The sequence below is a fragment of the Mycena indigotica genome (assembly GCF_014461135.1).
Source record: "Mycena indigotica strain 171206Taipei chromosome Unknown Mind.scaff0006, whole genome shotgun sequence".
NCBI lineage: Eukaryota > Fungi > Basidiomycota > Agaricomycetes > Agaricales > Mycenaceae > Mycena > Mycena indigotica.
Window position 1 is genome coordinate 2,791,032 of NW_023503005.1, and position 20,363 is coordinate 2,811,394.

Consider the following 20,363-nt stretch of genomic DNA (forward strand, 5'->3'; position numbering starts at 1 on the left):
CTCAAGTGGCATAATTAGGACGTAACATGCGGCGGCAAGAACAGGCGAAGACACGATTCGTCACGCGTACTAAGCCGCGTGACTGCCAGCGTTCTTTCCTTGGTTCACGATGGCCAGCGTCTTGACCCAGTTTCTGACGGCGTTAACGCCCCCACCGGTCTATGTCCCGGAAAGCTATGACGGCGTCGAATTTCGATGGCGGATTTTCACTTTCCGTCCTGCTCTGTTCCAAATGGAGGCATATCTTCTATCTGGCCTATTGGTTTACGTCGGGTTCTTCTTTTTCGGGCGCTTTACCAACTCCAGGAATGCCAACAAGTGGTGGGTGTTGGTCGTCAACCCCTTTGCACATCATTTTTGACGCGTTCCTAGGGTCGATGCCCACCAGCGCATTCTTGAAAGTCAGTTCTCCAGCCCATTGAAATTCGTCCAGGGTGCGTGCTCTCTTCCCTGTAATTCTATTCCTTTACACTTACTAGACGGGTATTCGGACTTCTTCAATTTTTCTACGGGACGTCGCAATGTTGCTACCCTTCACACAATCTTTACCCTCCGACCTCGACACGACCTGGTTCAATGGATCTGGCAGACAGGCAGACAATTCGTGGACCTCCAGTATCGTCCAAAAGATGATCTCCAACTCGACTTCAAGCTTATTGATGGAGTGCTTCCGTATGACTTTGTTTGGGGTGTCGTTTCAAAGGAAGAACTCCTTTTCGTCAAAGAGAGCCGCTGGGACCTCACTTTCACCAAGACCACAGAAAACCAGAGTCTTCCCAATAACTATCTGGTCATGTCTGGTACCTCACATCTCTTCTCCTATTCCAGCGGCTTCTCTAACCTGCATTAGAATTTGCTGATGTTACTGAGAGCATCCTTAAAGCATCCCCTCTTGTCAAAATTCTTGCAGACCCAAAAATTACCCCATATTTCCGCTCGTTAACGGTTCGTTGGGATGTGACTTAGTCAGCAATATGTACTGAATGGACAATAGATCACCGACCAACCTCGTGAACGTCCTGCCCAGCCATTGCTCCCTAATGAACATGAAAAACATGTTATCTTGTCTCTAAACGTGCCCTCGCCATCTCAGGCCTCCGTCACAAACGACTTGGTCTCTGCCATCTTCCAATTCGTCGACTCACTCACAAAAGTCACCCTGCGACCTGAGACCAAGATTAAGTTGAAAAAGGTCAGAGAGGAAGTCGACGCAGACATTAAAAGGGAGGCTGAGAGGGACAAGAAAGAAGAGGTTTGCACGTTTCTGTTCTTGATAACCAGGCGTATTTACCACTTGTCAGGAAGCAGAGGCTTTGGAAGCAAAAAAGGCTGCAAAGCGCAGGGCCGAAGAGGAGCGTATCGCCAAACTTCCTGCTGCAGAGCAACAAAAGGTGTGCTTACTATACTGAATCCACTCATTTTGTTCTGACAACAAAACAGATTCTCGAGCGAGAGAAGCGACGGTCTATTCGGAAACAGCAAGTCAAGGTTCGAAAGTAGTATTCCAGCAGAACGTTTATTTACACTTAATATATGTGGGATTAAAGCGATGTACGACTTTGGGGAGCGGACGTGGTTTCCGAAGCGAGCTGGATTCCACTTGGCTGTTCAGGTTGTGCAACATCCGGCTGGGTGGCCCATTTGGCGCCCCAACTTGTGAAGAAACGTAGCAGCCACATCGGCCGTATAGAAGGATGCGTGACCACTTCCTTGTCCTCTATTGGAGGTGGCGTCTGGATAGCTTCAGGGTCAACAAGACTTTCCTCTTCAGCTTCGCTTTCCGTGCGACCAAGGTAGTCGACTAGATACTTTCGACTGTCCAAAGTCCACTGCAGTCGGTTGAACTGACCATGTGCACCATACTTGCCAGTCGGGAGTCGCCGTCCTCCCATCCCGAAAACCTTGTCTCGAAGAGCGAACGTTGTTTGTCGTGGCTGGCCAGCGACATGCCAGAGGTTCTGCACGACCAACTGCTGGGTTTCGTACGAAAGCGTGTTCTGAGCCTGGGATATTTTGTCCGTTTTTGATCCTTCAGCATCGATTTCCGCAATGATTCTGGCTTGCTGCTCCACTGAAGCAAGTGCTTTGACGTGTGTTTGGTAGTCTTCGCGGAGTATTGTGTTGGTTTCCGACAAAGACGAGGTTAAAACCTTGTGGGGAATCATCAATGAGAGAGGACGAAAAAGAAGAGCGGCTGACATGGACGCAAGCGAGCACGTTACGGAGATGCTCAGCTCTGCGTAGAAGAACAAGGACTTGCCCGCAGAGGGCTACATCAATACGCATGCGGTCAATGCTGAGAATCTTAAGATCACGAAATGACGCCGAATCATGATGCCAACTCCTTCGTCTGGAAAGGATCAGTTGGGTCAGGTGGAAGACTCTGGCAATAACCTCGTAAGGGTGGCTGTCGCCTGCTTGCGCTTTGGGGACGTTTCAGGAGGCGCATCACTGAGATAGCCAGCTGCGTCCATGGGTTCTTCGTAAATTACATCGTCAGGTTCTCCGAAAACACTTGACTGTGCCAGACGGCTGGCAGCGCGCTCGCGTACTGGGGGTGGGTGACGACGTTTTCCGTTACGATCACTCAAACCGCTCCCTTCTTCTCCAGTCCCGCCACTATCGTCGCTTTCTTCACTATCGATGATCTCGCGAGCACTCACAGGATCGGACCAGCTAGAGATTCTATTTTGCACAATTCGGTTACCCCATGGACTTTTATGGTTGAAGGCGCTGAGTTTCCTCTCAAACTCTTCTGAATTGAGCAGGTTAGCGTTCGAGCTGGTTGCAGATAGTGAAGGTTCTAGTGGCCGTGGAGTGCGGGGGTCATCTGCTGCGAGGAATTAGAGAAGAAGACAGAAGATACGAGCATGATGAAGCACTGATTGGGGAGACCTGTCCGCTGCTTAAATCCTCTCCGCCATCGATATCGCTTGGGGAATTCAGTTATGGAAACAAAGGAACAACGAGCCTACCGTTGTCCAGGTGGTAGCACAAGCCCCCGCATAGGGAGTGGGGGACGCTTGCGCGAACGTATAATCCCATAAGATCCATCTAGCGAGTCTCTTCCTCCCAAGTCAATACTTGCATGACCTTTCTTGACACCGCGATTAAGTCTACAGACGGCGTCAGAAACCAGAGAAAGTTGATAGTGAATCTGACCTCGTCCATGACTCAAACTTTTTCTGCACACGCCCACCCCATTTGTCAGCACTTGGTCCCTCCTCCTCGGTTGATCGACCGTCTTTCTCGCCACGAAGATTATCTTCGTTATCGCTCCCGATTAGAGGTGGTTTGCGGTCATTGGAGCCACGAGGTGGGATTGAACTTTCGTCAAGCTCTCTCTCTCGAAGCGCAACGACAGTGGAAATATGCCCACTCCACAATCCTCGTACACATCCAGCAACACCATTAACGATTTCTTTCTCCTCGTTATCCGCGCCGCGACCCTCTCGCTCTTTCCCTGAACGACGCTTTCCTCGCTCTTTGGCGCGTCCAACCACGACCCGCACAAAAGCCTCTAGATCAACACTGGCTTCCATGATGCCTGCTGCTCCCGATGCTCCGTTGTTGATGTTCAGCCCAACCAGGCTGCCGATGCCGGTCAAGATCTGGCCACCACCAGTATCCGGCACCCCTTCTCCTCCTTCGCCACCACTGAGGGTTTCATCGACTTCCCCATCGAAACCAAGAAGTGCCCGAGCTCCCCGACTTCTCCGTCGTTCGCCGGCACGTGCTTTTTCCGAGTACGCCGCGGCAATGCCTTCCACAAGAGTTTGAGTGAGTACCGTTCGGGTCATATTCGGTGGTGGACCAAGACCCAGTCCATATGACTTGGAAGTCATCGGAAACGCGGACGATAAACCAGGGGTTGTTGGCAACGAGTGCGAGTAATTATGGCCCGATAAGAATGGGAATGCCGGTGTAGCTGGTGTGCTAGAACCATGACTGGAGTTGCCCTGGCCATTGAAACCAAGATAGGAATAGAGTGAAAGGGCCGAGATAAAAGCCTGTGGACGGAGGAAGGGATCTTTGGGTGGCGAAGTGGAAAGTAAAGTTACAAGTTTGTTGCGAGTTGAAAGCACAAGACTAAGCAGAGCACACACAACATGGGGATCTGCAATACGTTCGGTAGCCTCAAGGTTCAAGGACTGTTCTCCAACTTGTGTCACCCACATGTCCAGTCCTTCCACCGTCTTGTCGCACAATAAACCGTCCAAACCGTGAGACTCCACCGAGAACAGGCCAAAGATAGCAAGACTAGCCTGCAAAAGGCGGACCAGTTCCAGAACACTCGCACTAAACAAGGTGCGATCTGCACGAGATTTGCTTTTGGTTCCAATCCGACCTCCAGGGGTTGTTGCAGGCGTTGGCGAAGTTACACCAAAGCCCACATTCAATGAAGGAGTCGGGGGTGCGATGCGAAGACCAGCCGCAGCACGACGTTGTGGACTCTCGTTAGTCGGAACAGAGACGGAGGAATGAGTTCTATGCTTGGCAGGCGAGGGTTGAGGACTGGCAGCTGGGCTCGCCGTAGGGGTAGTTGGATTGGGGGATAGATTGGCAGTTCCAGAGAGAATACTATCGGGTAGATGATAGGTGGCGATAAATCTATCTTTGGTTGTTTCACTGCGAATTATCAAGGTCGAGTTGCAGTAGTAATGAATATACGAACCTAGGCTCCTCCAGTGTGAGAGCACTCCGTCCGCTGCAACCCATACGCAAAAGGTTGATATTGGTGTACAGTTGGTCGCGCGCTTGTAGAAAATCGCCATCAGGAATTTGGACAATAGTGAAATCTGAACGGAAATGGGCGAGTGACGTTGCGAAGACAAGGCCGTGAGCAGTCTGCGCGTTGTTCATTAGTCAACATGGTATCTTCCAAACAAAATATACCTCTCGTGGGCGAGCATCACGTCGGAGATGTGAAATGGCCTTTTCCCATTCTGCAGCTGATTCCGTGGGTGAAAGAGAAGGCGATGGTTTCAAGGCCGTGACGGTGATCTGGCTGCGACGTTATTACACGCTTCAACTCAAGTAAAGAGCAAACCTTGTGCGCTGGGTCACCAGTGTAGACTGTAAGACATGTGACTGGCCGGTCGCGTTCTGTTATCCTGAACTTGTGAGAGAAACCAGAACAAGCACAAGATACTCACCACTTCTCTACAGCATAAATCTGGTACCCTTCAAGCTGGACGCGGTCTGTGACGATGTCAAAGTGAAGAGGGAGACCAATCCACTGCTGAGCAATCTCTGTAGGGCTCGTGGGACGTGGTTGAGCTGGGGCAAGGTCGACGGAGGAAGTGCTTGGTCTGCTGAGCTTTGAGTGGGTTCGATGGTGTGTGTGATGCGGTGCAGCACGAATAGTTTGGGTTTTGCGTACGGTGGGAAGGAGAAGGGTCTGGTTCATTCTAAATGGTCGTCGATGAGATCCCGCTCGAAAGGTGTCACGCCGGCTACGTCACATATTTAGACTACGCTTCGGTCTGGTTAACCGACAGCAATATGGACCTCGATGTTGCAGCGCTGAATGCTGTTCTTCGTTGCGGAGCCTGCTTTTCTCACTTGATTGCGCCTACTACTCTTCCTTGTGGCCATACCGTCTGTGTTGACCACCCGACGACAACCCGTTGCCCAGTCCTCCATTGCAACCCTCATAATGGCCCAACCCGCCCTCGAATTCCTTCCGCCTCTCGTGTAAACTACCTCCCGCCTCCAGCACTCTCTAATTCTCTTCCATCGTCTGTGTCAGACGCGCCAAAGGTCGATGTAACAATCAACAAGATCATCTCGCTGCTTAATGGTCTCCAAGATAACCAACAACCTACCCAGTCTTCCACTACCCGCCCCCGCTCGCACTCAGGGTCTCCTCCAGCTCGACCACGAAAGCGGCAAAGAGTACTTGATCCAGACAGTGACGACGACGAAAATAACGTTGACTTACTTTCCCATCTTCGCCGCCTTTCTCCCCCTCGCGATCCAACCCCGTCCTTTGCGAAGGAATTGCTTACCGAACTTTCCTGCGAAATTTGCTTTATGCTTCTCTATAATCCTGTCACTACCCCATGCCAACATGTCCGTCTAATTCTGCTCTTGAGCATATAACTCACTCACTGACTCTCACCAGACATTCTGCGCCAAATGTCTGCATAGGGCGCTAGACCATAGCAATCTATGTCCCCTTTGCCGCGAAGCCCTTCCCGGCTTCTCATTTTTCGAGGATCACCCAGTCAACCAAACTGTGGAAACTCTGATTGTCACCGCTTTCCCCGAGATGTACACTGAACGTGCCGAAACCATTGCCTCCGAAGAACGCGATGCCCGTCTCGACACTCCCATTTTTGTCTGTATGCTTATTTTCCCCGGTCACCCAACTGTGCTACACTTTTACGAACCCCGATATCGACTCATGCTCCGACGGTGTTTAGAGCAGGAGGTGCCATCGTTTGGCATGATAATGCCACCGCGTAATGGAGAGCAATCTTCATTCGGTACCATGGTTGAAATACGCTCCGTTCAAATGCTTGCCGATGGCAGAAGTATGGTAAGTGGTTCGTGAAACGTGAAGAAATCACAGCTAAGTCTCTGATCAGGTAGAAACATGGTCCACCTTCCGCTTTCGTATTCTTGAACGGGGAACTTTGGATGGTTATACTGTTGGACGTATTGAGCGGTCAGATATTTGCTTCTCCTTTCCTTGGCGGTTGCTCATTTGCCTAATGCAGAATCGATGATATGCCAGATTCACCAACTCTTGGATTGACTGGGCCGTCCAACACGGAACTTATGGAAATGTGTACCGAGTTTCTCCAACAGCTTCGTCGCGGTACAGCACCATGGGTGGTTCAACGACTGCAAAATGTTCATGGTCCCCCTCCTGATGACCCTGCCGCCTTCACATACTGGGTGGCGCTTATCCTTCCCCTCGATGATTACGAAAAAGCCAAGCTCCTTCCAATTCGTAGCGCGAGGCTTAGACTTCGTCTCGTTGCGCATTGGATCGAGCAGCTGAACAGCAATTGGTACTTACGTCGTACATTCTGTGCCCTGCTCTTAGACTAATATCGTGCCCAGGTGGTTCGCTAGTGGCTGCGTCGTCGTCTAATTTGGAATGTGTCGGAACGGTTGGCTAGGGTTGACCGATCACTGTCACCGAATCCAGCAACACATCGAGCAGTTGAGACATTTATTTGGACTCTGGCCAGACCGGCCTCAAATGTGTAGCAATCCCTTTCTCTATCGTCTTCACCCATTTGTAACCTCCGTCGCATCGCATCAGCATTTACACCTTAATTTATGGTATATAGACAACCAGACGCATTTTTTTTTGGGACACGTCATCCACCACGGTGGATGAAAGCGATGGTGGCGCACGGATTGTTGAACGCTAATCCCCATCGGCGACGCTAATTTGGACATTTTATATGTCTGGGCGCTGATAGGCATTTCCATGTCTTTTCCCTTCGACCGAACTGCGCTAACCAAGCCTGCACACTGAGGTTGTCGGCAAACCGGGGCCGCAAGCGGTGTTGTGGCGGTTGGGGCCAAATCGCGCGAAAAAATTCGGGACCGATTACTGTGGGAAACTTACAAACCCTCGCTCAACACCCAGTTCCTCAAAAGGAAAAAAAAAAGATCTACGGAGTCCTTCAACACATTGACGATTTTTTCGCTAAATTGTACAATTGATAGGTATTCCTTCGGAAATACAGCACTCGTCCAGGGCAAGGCGAGGACGCTCCCGTCTATGCATTCGATACGATTACAAAGCAGCAAGGTTGGTAACAGGCCAGACACTATAATCCTTGGTCAGATACTGCAAATCGAACGATAAGAATAAAATGGGACTGACTAGGCGTCGTTAGCCCGTTTGAAGCCATACTTCTGAATGAACCCATCGAGTTCCTTGGGTCCACGCGAGCCATATGGGTAAGGGACGGGGCGTGGGAGTTGACCTTGTCTGCCCTCGATCCAGTGCAAAATCGGAGTGAAAATCTGGTGATGCTCAAGTTGATGCCGTAGTTTCAAAACCAGTCACATACCTTCCAAGCTACGTCCAGCTCATCGTTCCTCACAAAGTTAGAATGATCGCCCTTCAGTGCATCCAAAATTAATGCCTCATATGCCTCAGGAATCTTCGTTTCAGTGAACCGCCTCTTGTATGTGAGGTCCATCTCGGTTGGCATAGCGCGAGTGATAAGGCCGGGAGTTTTGGTGTTCATTTTGAGATACACAGCTTCTGAAGGTTGAATGCGGATGATAAGCTCATTTCCTTAGTATACTGTGAGAGTATGCGGTGATTTATATGATAAAGCTTACGGCTCTGCAATCCATCAGTTAGCTGAATGGGATGAAAACGTTATGACTTACAATGTCCTTGAAGATTCCCTGGGTTACGTCCTTGAATTGAATGCGAACTTCGACTTTGGCCTCGTTGAGGGCTATATGTGGTTAGGTAATGCGGCGGGGGTACACTCGCTACGCACCTTTGCCAGCCTTTAAAATGAAAGGGACGCCCTCCCATCGTGGGTTGTGAATCCAGAGCGTTGTGGCAGCAAAAGTAGGGCAAACAGAGTTGTGTGGGACGGTGTCATCATCGAGGTAGCCGGGTTTACCGTTAGCCGCGATGTATTGCCCAAGAAGCGTGTCTTCCCGCGCAATGGGAGGGATAGAACGAAGCACTTTGACCTGCAATAACCTGTGAGCAACACCGGGAAAGATCGGGCCGAAGAATACTCACCTTTTCGTCTCGGATGTCCTCAGCCGAGAAAGAGACTGGCCGCTCCATGGTGAGGATGCTTAGCACTTGCAACAAATCTACGTTGGTCAGCATCATTAACAAGATGCGGGTGGTGATCCGCTTACGATTCTGCAGAATATCACGAATAATGCCGAACTCATCAAAGTATCCTCCACGACCCTCCGTGCCAAAAGGTTCTTTAAAGGTGATTTGGACATTGGAGATGTGGTTTTTGTCCCAGGCAGCCCCCATCGCGACATTAGCGAATCGCAGGACAAGTATGTTCTTCACCATCTCCTTCCCAAGGTAGTGGTCAATTCGGAACGTCTCATCTTCAGTCCAATACTGCTTCAGAGAATCTAACAGTTCGCGGGACGAATCAAGATCCTTTCCAAACGGCTTCTCGACAATGATTCGATTTTGGCCGGTCGGGGAGTAGCATTGCTCCTTGAGATTCTTAGCTGAGGGTACGAAGACACTGGGAGGAAGCGCGAGGTAAAAGAGACGATTAGCTTCTTTCGATTGGTAATGAGACTCGATTTCTTGGAGGTGGGAATTGAGTTGGGCGAAAGATTCTGAATCCTCATAGCTGCCAGAGACGTAAGTAGAAATCTCCTTGAACTGCTCGATGGCGCTGGTGGTTTCTGGGTCGTTGTCTGGGTTCTTGAGGTAGGAAGTGGCGCGCTTGTGGTACTCGGCCTTGTCCATCTTAGTACGCGCGTAGCCAACAATCTTGACATCGCGGGGCAGGTACCCCAGACGAAATAGGCCGAACAAGGCCGGGAATGTCTGTAGAGCCTTGTGAGAGGTCTGCAGGACGGTTAGACTGATAGAGACTGACTTTCTTCTTTGCGAGATCTCCAGAGGCACCAAGGACTGCCCGATGTCAGTTTGGGTGGGGAGAAACCGACAAGAAGCCCACCAATGATAATGGTGTTGTCCTTGAGCTCATCGTGAGATGTCTCCATCGAGGGAATACTGCCTGTTGGTGGGTCAGCTGCGATTGACTATATTCTGGCAATGTTGACCTGGCGTAGTCATGACGGGAGAAAGCAACTAGTGTAAGCTACACCCGGGCCGTGATGATCTCTTATGAAGACGATTTGGCATCGTCGGACGTCACAGATATGACATGTCCTCACTCACCCCGAACCACCCCGACCAATACGACCAAGTCATCGACGCGTTTGAATCCATCATCATTTCCGAGAATGGCATCGACCCAGACGTTGCCCGCATCCATGGCCTTGCTCTCAGTGCCAGGTTAAAGTCTATCCTTCGTAATTCCAACACGGCCACACGCTCTGCAAAAGCTCTCACCGCTGCTGCCCGGCAGGATATGGACCAATCAAATCTCGGGCTTCAGAATCTTCACTATGAGAAGCGTCACCTGGAGCGCGAAATCGAAAAGTGTCGTCAATTCGCGTAAGTCGCGTCAAGCAGCGGCAAACTCGAGACCAACATCACTGTAGTACAATTTACCAAGATGTTCCTCTATACTCAATGGAAGACTTCAAACGTCTGGCACCACCAGAGGCTCAAACAGAAGAAGTCCTCGCTGACGATCACCAGCTCCTTCTCAATCGTCTCAGCTTTGAATTTGTTGAACGCCAACGGTATGCGCAACAAGCTACCACAAGACACAGTCTCAACTCACTATTCGATAAGACTTGATAAGATGAAGAAAGAGATGATCCAAGAGAAGGAAGAACTCCTCAAAGGGAGCAAAATGCGGACGACTACTCAGGATTCAATAACCGCCACCGTCGAAGGGATCTACAAGGTCTGCGTTGTTTGACTTGTTAAGGCTTGACTCATTTGCTGCAGACTGCGGTCGAGGGACAGAAGAAGGTCCACACAGAGGTTTCTGGGCTCTAAACCAATTAAAATTACAGACGTTGTACAAGATCCAGAAATGCAAGGAGCCGAAAGCGAGAGACCCTTTATGAATGGTCAAGGAAAATGAGAAGAGTCGCGAAACTCGCTCTCTTATTCGCCTTCACTCATGCTACCAATGTCGCTCATCTCTTCATCTGCCTCTTCTTGCTCTTCCTCCATATCTCCTGATGCCGCGTCCGCAGCTTCCCTGGTCGCAAATCGTTGGACATATTCTGGCCAAGTTAAGTTGCCGCGCTCAAATTTAGGTAGGTCCAATTGAACTTACCTCGGACCTTGACATCGTACTCTTTCGGATGACGCATTAACAGTGCGGCAGCTTCTCCGTTTAATGGATCGTTTGGGTTTGGGTAGCGTAGAAGTTGGGGAAGAAATACTTCGAAAATGTTGATCATGTCTGCAGAGTGAACGGCATATCGATTCGCGACAAATAACGCGTACCAAACATCGGGGACCATGTTTGGTTGATAACATCGAGACAAACAGACCCACTGCTATGGTCGAGTCAGTACTAATTCAAGCAATGTGGCTGACGTACAGTTCATCGATATTCGGATGGTATATCTTGTTCATGAAGCCTATACTCGGTGACTTGAAAGGATATTGGTCGGGTAGTTCGACGTGAATCTTCCAAATGCCACCAGCAAACGGTGCTAGACCGCGAAATAGGTATAGCCGACGAAGAGGGGAGCGGATTCTTACTTTCTGTGGGTCCATGGAAGCGCACGTAGAACTCCTGCATATTGTCGTTGACAAGGGAGACTTCATAGTCCGACATGAGCCTGCATAACGATGAGAGGCGGCCAAAGCAGAGCTAATATATTGGCTGACATCTTCATGACATCGGTTTCGATTCTACGCTTGCTCTGGCCGGCGTAAGGGGAGCAGGTAAGATAGGATGTGGGAGGAAATCAGCATGCAACTCATCATAATGGGTGGTGGAGGAAACAGACGGCGACCGTTACGGTTGTCACTCAGCGATCTTCATTTGGACTCCCAAGGCCCAAGGGACTAACTACCAGTAGTACTCCTCCACTACGCAATAATCCGAGTCAGTGCAAGGATATGGCCGCATCTCACGGAAACCTCTGATGACCTCTGCACTCCTCTGGTGGGAAAGCGGGTTTGATATCTCTGACATGCTAGCCTCCATGGGCTCTGCACTAGTTTCTGCCTTCAGAGCCCGCCAGCCGACTAGGACGCCTTAAGGAAGCATTAGATTTCCCATCATCCAGAAACGCTTCAACATACTCATCCAGAAGATGGCAAAGCAAGCTACAAGCAATGCTTCTTCTTGCGTCTGAGTCAACAGGTGGCCCTCCTCAGAGTGGTGCCTTGATACTCTGTCCACCTTCAATCAAGTGCTCGCAAAGAATGGCAATGCTCACAAGTATATCAAGACACTGACTGCGAGAATCGCAAGTGCGGCCTGGCTCAAGTGGAACACATCTGTTCACAGATCGTCTCTGGTTTGTAAGCCAACAAGCTTGAGCATTGAACGACCAACGAAAGATTGAAATGAACATAGAAATGACATGGGCGACGAATAGGGCCGCAGCGATTGTAGCAGCAGAGCGGATCGGGTTTTCTGTGAAGAGGGCCATTGGGTGCACGACACTCGTCAAGCTAACTTAAATAACCAGTTACCGCGCGGCAGACATGCTCTAGGCACGAGGTAGAATATTTAATATTTAATTTCTTACAACCTGGACGTCTATTTCGACCCGCTTCACGCAAGTTTGTCTCAAACATTCAACACGGGCACTTGGGTGACTGTCCGCCATAATAAGCATGGGTCCAGGATTGGAGTGTGACTTACCGGTAGTTCCAGCTGGGCCTTGTGATATCTGATAAACAGGTTGAGGCCCTTGAATATAACCAGGTTGCAGGGGGTAGCCATATTGTTGAGGGTACTGCTGTTGGGGATACATAGCGTATTGGCTTGGGCCATGTGTGGTGTTGTAATAGCCAGGAGGCTCTCCAAACCAGCCCAATTCTGGATAGTGATCAATTTTCAAGTTGATTCTTTCGAAGGAAACCGCGCCTTGGATTGGATCAGACCAAATAGTTATGCGACCGAAGCGTTGTGCTTGGTTGATCAGAGATATGAGGATACAGAAAGCTAGGAGCTTTGTAAGCCAACATTTCTAGGGGAAAAACCCTACGTACCAAATGTTAAGAGAACGAAAGCCATCCAAGAGAATGCTTGGATGACCTAGAACACAAGTTGTTAGCATAAACAAACTGTTCATCACAAACAAAGTTTGCCTTCATCTCATAGCAATATTCGCGTTGACGGACTGAAGCTTATGAAAATCCGCCCTGAGTGTAGAGAAGTTACTTACTTAGGCCATTTTTTGTTGGCATCGTCTCGGAGGTTAGACTATCGCATTGAACACCACTGATGATGTCCCTGGACGGCGTTCAGCGTCACACAAGAAGGAAGAAATAATTACGTAGACCAGGCTGCCATGGCTAAAAAGAGGAGTGAATAAAATGGGGCGAAGACTGACGGTCTGCCACGCACCAAGCCAGAGTGCCCATAGCAAGAACAGCATTGGCGCCTCAGTCTGAGGTTGCGCAAATTGGAGTCTGAAGTATTTCAGGAAAACATCGGAGGCTTTTTCCAAAGAACACACGAAATCAGCATCGTAAATATCGTCAAGGATGGAATCAACAACGCGAAAATAGTAAACGCGGCTGCAACAACGTCGATCGTCAATGCAAAAAGACATTGCTGTGCTGACCGTGGAGATGAGGGAGGAAGATGTTTGCGAAGTGAGCTGAAAGGCCGAGTACGGTCCCTATAGAAGGCATTCGGCTTGAGGGAACTTGAACGCTGCGATCTAGCAGTGAAACATACCTGAGAGCAAAAATATGGCCACTACTTGAGCCATCAGTAACTGACGCAGCAACTACGAAGCACGAGCCATAGAGGGCTATCCTGTGAATTGCGAATCGTACTGTCATTCCAGAGTCGTGAAAGAGGGTGAATGGAACGAGCACAGAGCGCGTGTCTGTTGCCGAGAACCAAACGTTATCCTCTCACGTGACCCTGCACTGCTCTTGACTTGACAGCTGAGACCAAAATTTTACATTTATTCCCCTATTTCTACAAAAAAAAACATGGCCAAGTGCGTACATATATGTGAAACCATCTCCAGGATGGAGGTGTTAGACAATTTACCGGGAGGGACGTCGATTCGGGTTCACCATTCCTCCTTGATCAAACTCATTGGAGCCAATAAGAGATGACTGTCCAGAGCCACCTCCACCGCCTCGTCGCGTGTAGCGATCGGCGGCTGAATGAGATCTCTGGGCCCTACGGCTGGAGGAATGGTTGGGTCGGTGTTTGGAAGCGCTGCGCTTAGTGGGTTTCTCTGTAAAGGCGGTGGTAGGAAGAATCGGTTTGGATGACGCCCGACGGTGAGAGGAAGACTTGGTCGGTTTACTGTAGTTGTTGAACATCCCGGCCGTTACTGGGCCGTACCACATGTGGGTGTCTCCATTGATGTGGCAGCGCAGGGCGAATGATAATAGGGCAATAAATGCAAACAACGCTAAGATAGATGAGCACAGAAGTTGAAGAGAAATTTGAAGAAACCTACTCAGAACAGCATTGATCAGTGAAAAGGCCGTAAGGACATGGTACATGGCATGAAATTGGTCGGTTTGAACTGTAGACAACGTTAGGAATATGCTTTCAACAATATTATGCACACGCACATTCGGAAGCCGACTCATCGAGCACTTGAGTCGACGACTCAGACGCAAAGCACTCTACATCCGCGGTCTGTGAGTCCGAAGTAGCCAAAAAGATTCCCAGAGCTAGGATATAGTGAGCATGAGGCTGTTGGAGCTAAATGACTCATGCGCACCCAGCCAAAGAATTCCATTGAATCCTAACGCTGAAAGCTCGAGTCTGGTTGAAATTGGGCTTCGTTCGCGGAGAAACACTGCTGCCCCAAGTCTATATCAAGTAAGAAGGCGTTATTTGGCATCGTTTCGAGCAAGCTTACAGGACCAAGGTGAACACAAGACCGACTGAGCACACGAACAGGGCAAATGGTACGAATTTAGCTATGAACAAAGATGAAACTGGCTTTCAACACAATTTGAGAGGACGCACTGAGATCGGAAGATGCCAATACACCCTGGAAGTGTCCGGCCATGGCCAAACATATTAACGTTGCGAGCAAGACAGCGCCTTGGAGCATTGAGTGGAGTAACCCAACATGAGTTTGGAGACCAACCGTAGAGCGAGAGTCTGATGAGTTGAAAGAGCGAAGGCATTTGCTGAAGGGAGTGGTGGGTGTCGCGGGGAGGGGTACGGGACTCGGTATTTGTGGGATAAGTACTAGACCGATATTGAACACGAGGTAAACGTGAATTGTGGGGAAGGCGTCAATTTCGTAGCGTGCCTGCGGCTCCGCTGCACGTATAAAGCTGACAATAGATTTAGAAAGCAACAACGAGAAAAGATATTCGTCTTACGGGTCGTTGTAACTCGTCTAAACAAGTCCGCGTCGATAGGGTTCGCCGACAATTAGGTTTTTGGGAAAATAATTAATTGTCAGCCAGGGTGTCACAAATGACTGTCAGGATGTCACACGACAATTGCAATTGCCTAATATGGTAATTACTATTCAGAGAAGGGCATTTTGGCATGACAAGTCCCAGTCAGTCTTTCTTGGAGGATATTGCTTTCAGCTCGGAGTAATTGGATCATGCTCAGGAAGTATTCTCTTATTATTGTGAGTGCAGACCAACCTGATCCATCAACTGTTGATCCAATGATGAGATCAGCTGTCCGCCATCGGCATGATATGCGTCAAATATCCACCTTCCACTTGCCTCCCACAGGCAAATGCTAGAGTGTGTAGATAAAGTACAGTACAAGTGACCATAATAGCTTGGTATCAGCCTACTCCTGGCACCTCATCCGCTATCCCCCAACAAATGTCAGAATGGTCAGCACCACTGAGAGAAAATAATTGATTGTCAGTCAGTGACTGACGATCACCTTGCTTTAAGCAAGGTCCCCACCAGGTCACAATTCGTCATCATCATGATGCGTTGATGAGGGTGCAGCCAAACATATGTAAATACTACCCGAATGGACTGGGTCCCAAAGCCCCAAATTCTCGATGAAACCTCGGTGAAAATATTTGTCATTTGTATGACTCAAAATCAGTCATCATCGGCATAAATGTTGTGATCACAATCAAATGCGCCGTTGGTTTGTGACGGTGTGACCACTTGCGGTTGTTCTCTGCGAGCATGGCCTTGCCATTTTCCGGTGACATGCACCTGAATTCTTTGAAAACAGAGCCTGTTCAAGACACCCCGTTTTCCCAATCCCCAGAAGATTTGCCGCCGGTGTCCTTCCATCAAGCCAGCCGACAGCCGTCGTCCGACAGCGATAATCCTCCTGATCGTCATCAGTCTGAAATTGCCGATGCCACTGCAGTGTAAGTTCTTTTTTGTTTCACCTAGCTTTTCTGGCCACTCCTTGACTGTACTTCAGTGGAACTAGTCCTCACCCTGATGCGTCACAGCAAGAGACGGTGCCAAAAACGTGAGCCTCAATTTCTATTTTACCTTCGTTCATTTTTTTTTTGATTTTTTCTCTTCCAGTGAGCACACCCTGTATGTGACTTCTTTGGACAGGGTAGATCGCGCTGGTACTCGCTTGATGCTCAAAGCAGGGCGCACAGCTGCTGCCCCTTGCGCGCTATTATGGGGAAACTCAGTCAACAATCACACGTGTCAAACAAAACAAACGTCGTCGCCATAAGGATACTTTGTCACTTGATGGGCAGTTGGTTTCTCCCGAAGCTTTGGAAGAACTTATGCAGGAAACGCTGGCTTATGAGCTTGATCCCAAGGTAGGTTCCACCAAACAAATGCCATGAACACAGTAACCTAACTATTCTCTCAGGATGGCCGGGTCGCTAAGTCAACGAAAGCGTCTCCCAAAGCTGCGACTGTCGCAGCGCAAAAAGACGACATCTAAGCGTAAATCGGGCCCTGCAATTGCGTCCGCACTCAGTCGAAAACGTCCATTGGCTGCTGGCTCTTACGCAACCGCCGTGGTTGATGAACTGGTCGACGACAATCTCCCATCTGTGGCCTCGGAATTACAAAATGTCGCCAAGAAACGTCGCAAAATGGATAGTCCCACATCACCTGCCGAAGTACCACGTTCGAGCGTCCAGCGCCCCGTTCGCCGTGCGCCCATTGCTACTTACGCCCACCCAATATCGTCTGCCTCTCCACTCCTGGAATTCAACGCGCCCAATTTTCCAGTGGTACCATCCCAGCTATCCCACGGTTCTGCGCCACAGCTCACAAATGAAGCGCCTTCGTTGCCCCCTCGTGGAATCGGTCCGCAACCCCGTCCAATCTTTCGTACCCGCGGCACAACTAACCCAGTTACGAATCCGACTAATGCCAATGTCGGTGAAAGCTCGCGTCCCGCAACGGAAGAAAAACAGACTTTGGAGGCTTTCTTGTTGCAGGCGGATCGCACAGGGAGGGTTCACCAAGTACATTCCTTTATTCGAACACAACGGCATCCGCCGGGTTTCTGATTTGTTTGAATTCGGCCAGGAGCCCAGGTTTCTCTTGACCAGCATAGAGCGTCTATTTGGCGAAGATCCAACTCGCTTTACCACCTATGGCGGAGAATACATGAAGCTCCCTAGATGCAGCCTTCTCGTCGACGTATTGCTCGCACATTTCCGACAATACAAGAGTCCGCAAGAGTGGTTGGATGCAAAATGAAAGTAAGATGGTAGCTTGCTCTGGGAGTTGTACTGCACGCACGTCGTTCGTAATTGTAACATATCCTTGAAGTCTAAATCAATGCTTGATTCACTCGACATACGCTCCGTTCTGGAAAATAGTACAAGTGTGAGATTTTGGTACCTCTTTGCTGATCTAAGTACAACGCGACATTGCCTGGCTCACATTTCATTGGCAATATCAGCCCTCGCTGACCGACACTGCCAAGATCACCACATAAATCCGGTCCAATTACGATGGCCGCCTCTTCTTGGTCCTTTGAAGGTTGGCGCTCTACTTCCCTTGCACCTGTACTTTTCAAGATTATCGCGTCTGCGCATAATACACGAACCTAGATGTGTTAAATTGAGTATTACTGAACCTCAAGTCCGTACTGGTTTCTCCACCACGCCTTCTGGTGTCCGCTATCAATCCATTATTCACCCTAGGTTGCATCTGAATGTTACTTAGACTTACCAGTTGCAATTCCAAGGCGAAAGCTCTTTTTGTGTCTTCGTTCCAACAAAGTTTCCGCCTCACGATGCCTGCTCTATTGCAATATGCGCCGCCCACAACCTGCACCTCGTCCCCTTGGTAGAAGCGCCTCCGTATTGAGGACGCTCTGACCACAACCACTTTCTGGTCCGTTATTTGCCGAACGTGCACCCAGACACTTCGATCCTTACCCTCAACAACCCTCTCAACCTCTCCCAATTCACCTTCCTCCATCTCTACCAATTCACCAACATTAGGTACACCGTCGCGAGCAAAAATGTGTCTCTTGACGTGAGCCATTGGAACCTCCAGGATGTCACCACTTTCTACGGGCGTCATAAGCAGTTGTGCCATGTCTTCCCCTTCTCCTGCGATACTCTCTCCTTTCACAGACACCCTTATTCGGGCATATGTTTTCGTCGAAATCCATCATGTATCCGCTTCTGGAAGTCCCAGTGGTTACGACGTCACCGACAACGCGACTGCCCGTTGAAAAGGCCATGCCGATGCAGTGTGTGAATATGTTGCCCAGCAGTCCATTGTCAAGGGCCTCCCATCGTCTCAACAAGCTTTGAGGGGGTTCTTTCCAAATGTCCGTTACACAGTCTTCAATGAGACACCACGGAGAGCATTTGAATCTTCTAAGGCACGAGCCCGAGTCTTCGGCGATGAAAAAGTTCTGGTCTTCGAACAGAATCCATTCACCAGCAAGCAGAGGCCCCAAGCGAAAGTCTAGTTGGAACCATCGACATCGCCAAGGGTGCGCTTCAGTGCCTATCGCTGGCCTCTCTCCGTAGAGCGCTCGTCGAATAGGAGTGGCGTGAAGCCCTGGCATCGTTCTCTTGCTGGTCAACGTTGCTTTCTGCTTTTTCAGATTAAATGGCTCACGCACATTGTTGCTGAGACAATTGTTAGTGGACTGGGGAAGAAGCGCATGATTCTTCCATCACTGACGGTCTCCTTGGAATTCTACCGTAGGTGTCTCGAGTCGTAAGGAAGACGTTGGGAAAGCCGTTGGCATTGGCTAACAACGATGAAGTCACCGTGTTGTATTGAGGATTGTCTGTGACGGGTCACAATTCATTTGCTCACCTTCACCTCCAGCACTCTTACTTACTCCAGCACTCCGATATCTCGGTAGCCGCTAATATGGAACACGCAATGGGTCATCCAGTGCGTGATCGCGCGACTGACCTTCAACTTTCCAGTCACGCGTACATGACCTGATTATGAAACCGCTTCCACTCCTACTACATAAAGCGCAGAAAGGCTGTTGGGAAAGGTTTGACACACATGGCCGCTCCCTTGCTCCTAAGTGATTTCTTGATCTCTCTGCCCAATAACTTGGCCTTGCACAACAAAGCATCACGACAGCAAATCGAGGGTTATGATGTTGAACAAAGAGTTTTTTTGGACGTTGACGGAGCCCAAGTTGCGACCGTGTATCTGTCTGGTCGCTATGTCGGTAAAGAGACAAGTAGATGGGGTGTAAGTGCTTCTTTTCTCTTGCAAAATCATCCTTGACAATTCTCAGGATTTCGTTCACTTGCGATGCCCCACAGGTCCAATTCTCAAGCCTCGGTTCCAAAACGCAGTTAAACAACTACAAGACCTTGTTCCCAAATCAATGCCGGACGACAAGAAGGCAAGTTATTACCGTTCATTTGTCCCCCGCGCCTTAAACCTCTCGTTGACAGAATATTATCGAATATTCCTACTGTAATACGCAACGAGGACACAGCGACGAGCCCGTCATCCGCGTCCGCATCACAGATGACACCCAACGTGTAAGTGTGCAACTTGTCAGCGCATCGTCACTAACATCATCCTAGTCGCTTTTGCAGTATCAATTTGTCGAAGGGTTTGGTCCAGGCAATAATGAAGCTGTGTCTTTGGTTCCTGGCGCTGATGTGCGCTGTGTTGTTCGTATTCTTCATGAAGATCGCGCCGTTATGGAGTATGAAGATGGCAGTTTGGCCTGGTCAGTGGTAAGCTGCCTATACGCCCCTACGACCATCGCGTTAACAAGGAACAGGCCTGGGTTCTGAATGCTGAACAAGTCACACGTTGCTATTCAATCCCGAACAAGGGCGTCATCTTATCAAGTCCCTCCTCTCAAAGTCGAGTGCAAAAGAATAACTCCAATATGGACGTCGTCGACGAAGCTACTGATTCCGAGGTCAACGACGATGGCTCTTATCATGCGTCTGACGAAGACGAAGATGTAACTGAAGACGAAGAGGATGATAGTGCTAGCGATTGGGATTCTACTTACACTTTCCGCAACAACCGAGCTCGTTCTCTCTCTGCTTAGTTACTTGACCATGTAAAGCACCTACCTCCCCCGTCTCCAAATAACTCCTTGTGCTAAAGTTTCAATGAAAAAGATTCACCATCTATGTTGCCCAATACCCAATAAGTCATTGCATGGTCCCAAGCATGGAAC

General features: G+C 49.4%; 8 protein-coding genes across 8 annotated transcripts; 3 read left to right on the forward strand and 5 right to left on the reverse strand.

Moving 5' to 3' along the window:
- Positions 1–91: 91 nt before the first annotated feature.
- On the forward strand, positions 92–1,500 carry MIND_00734200 (uncharacterized protein; the record flags this gene model as incomplete). Its single annotated transcript, XM_037364043.1, has 7 exons — positions 92–321; positions 373–434; positions 480–800; positions 851–945; positions 995–1,252; positions 1,302–1,391; positions 1,441–1,500. Exons 1-7 carry the CDS (start codon positions 110–112, stop codon positions 1,498–1,500), a joined length of 1,098 nt encoding a protein of 365 aa, XP_037219687.1. The 5' UTR covers positions 92–109.
- A 41-nt stretch (positions 1,501–1,541) lies between these two features.
- MIND_00734300 (uncharacterized protein) lies at positions 1,542–5,437 on the reverse strand (the record flags this gene model as incomplete). The annotated part of the gene is made up of 10 exons (XM_037364044.1): positions 5,157–5,437; positions 5,051–5,114; positions 4,897–5,004; positions 4,676–4,848; positions 3,163–4,629; positions 2,976–3,116; positions 2,883–2,932; positions 2,395–2,833; positions 2,200–2,350; positions 1,542–2,150 (listed from the first exon to the last, which is right to left on the reverse strand). The coding sequence occupies exons 1-10, from the start codon at positions 5,408–5,410 to the stop codon at positions 1,542–1,544; spliced, it is 3,456 nt and encodes a 1,151-aa protein (XP_037219688.1). The 5' UTR covers positions 5,411–5,437.
- MIND_00734400 (uncharacterized protein) lies at positions 5,416–7,105 on the forward strand (the record flags this gene model as incomplete). Its single annotated transcript, XM_037364045.1, has 5 exons — positions 5,416–6,075; positions 6,128–6,544; positions 6,594–6,673; positions 6,726–7,022; positions 7,075–7,105. The coding sequence occupies 5 exons, from the start codon at positions 5,416–5,418 to the stop codon at positions 7,103–7,105; spliced, it is 1,485 nt and encodes a 494-aa protein (XP_037219689.1).
- A 657-nt stretch (positions 7,106–7,762) lies between these two features.
- MIND_00734500 (Glucose-6-phosphate 1-dehydrogenase) lies at positions 7,763–9,781 on the reverse strand (the record flags this gene model as incomplete). Its single annotated transcript, XM_037364046.1, has 10 exons — positions 7,763–7,796; positions 7,853–7,995; positions 8,043–8,272; positions 8,367–8,441; positions 8,487–8,688; positions 8,741–8,817; positions 8,866–9,529; positions 9,582–9,616; positions 9,663–9,722; positions 9,769–9,781. 10 exons carry the CDS (start codon positions 9,779–9,781, stop codon positions 7,763–7,765), a joined length of 1,533 nt encoding a protein of 510 aa, XP_037219690.1.
- A 91-nt stretch (positions 9,782–9,872) lies between these two features.
- Positions 9,873–10,618, forward strand: MIND_00734600 (THO complex subunit 5; the record flags this gene model as incomplete). The annotated part of the gene is made up of 4 exons (XM_037364047.1): positions 9,873–10,165; positions 10,213–10,356; positions 10,409–10,523; positions 10,568–10,618. 4 exons carry the CDS (start codon positions 9,873–9,875, stop codon positions 10,616–10,618), a joined length of 603 nt encoding a protein of 200 aa, XP_037219691.1.
- Positions 10,619–10,729: 111 nt separating this feature from the next.
- On the reverse strand, positions 10,730–11,566 carry MIND_00734700 (Ubiquitin-conjugating enzyme; the record flags this gene model as incomplete). Its single annotated transcript, XM_037364048.1, has 7 exons — positions 10,730–10,851; positions 10,905–11,033; positions 11,078–11,130; positions 11,175–11,289; positions 11,339–11,418; positions 11,468–11,511; positions 11,564–11,566. 7 exons carry the CDS (start codon positions 11,564–11,566, stop codon positions 10,730–10,732), a joined length of 546 nt encoding a protein of 181 aa, XP_037219692.1.
- Positions 11,567–12,380: 814 nt separating this feature from the next.
- On the reverse strand, positions 12,381–13,606 carry MIND_00734800 (uncharacterized protein; the record flags this gene model as incomplete). Its single annotated transcript, XM_037364049.1, has 10 exons — positions 12,381–12,409; positions 12,456–12,758; positions 12,806–12,851; positions 12,896–12,936; positions 12,982–13,049; positions 13,099–13,111; positions 13,164–13,228; positions 13,276–13,336; positions 13,384–13,499; positions 13,545–13,606. 10 exons carry the CDS (start codon positions 13,604–13,606, stop codon positions 12,381–12,383), a joined length of 804 nt encoding a protein of 267 aa, XP_037219693.1.
- A 213-nt stretch (positions 13,607–13,819) lies between these two features.
- MIND_00734900 (UBIQUITIN-CONJUGAT-2 domain-containing protein) lies at positions 13,820–14,929 on the reverse strand (the record flags this gene model as incomplete). Its single annotated transcript, XM_037364050.1, has 7 exons — positions 13,820–14,196; positions 14,245–14,313; positions 14,363–14,464; positions 14,515–14,606; positions 14,656–14,716; positions 14,766–14,843; positions 14,890–14,929. 7 exons carry the CDS (start codon positions 14,927–14,929, stop codon positions 13,820–13,822), a joined length of 819 nt encoding a protein of 272 aa, XP_037219694.1.
- Positions 14,930–20,363: the final 5,434 nt, after the last annotated feature.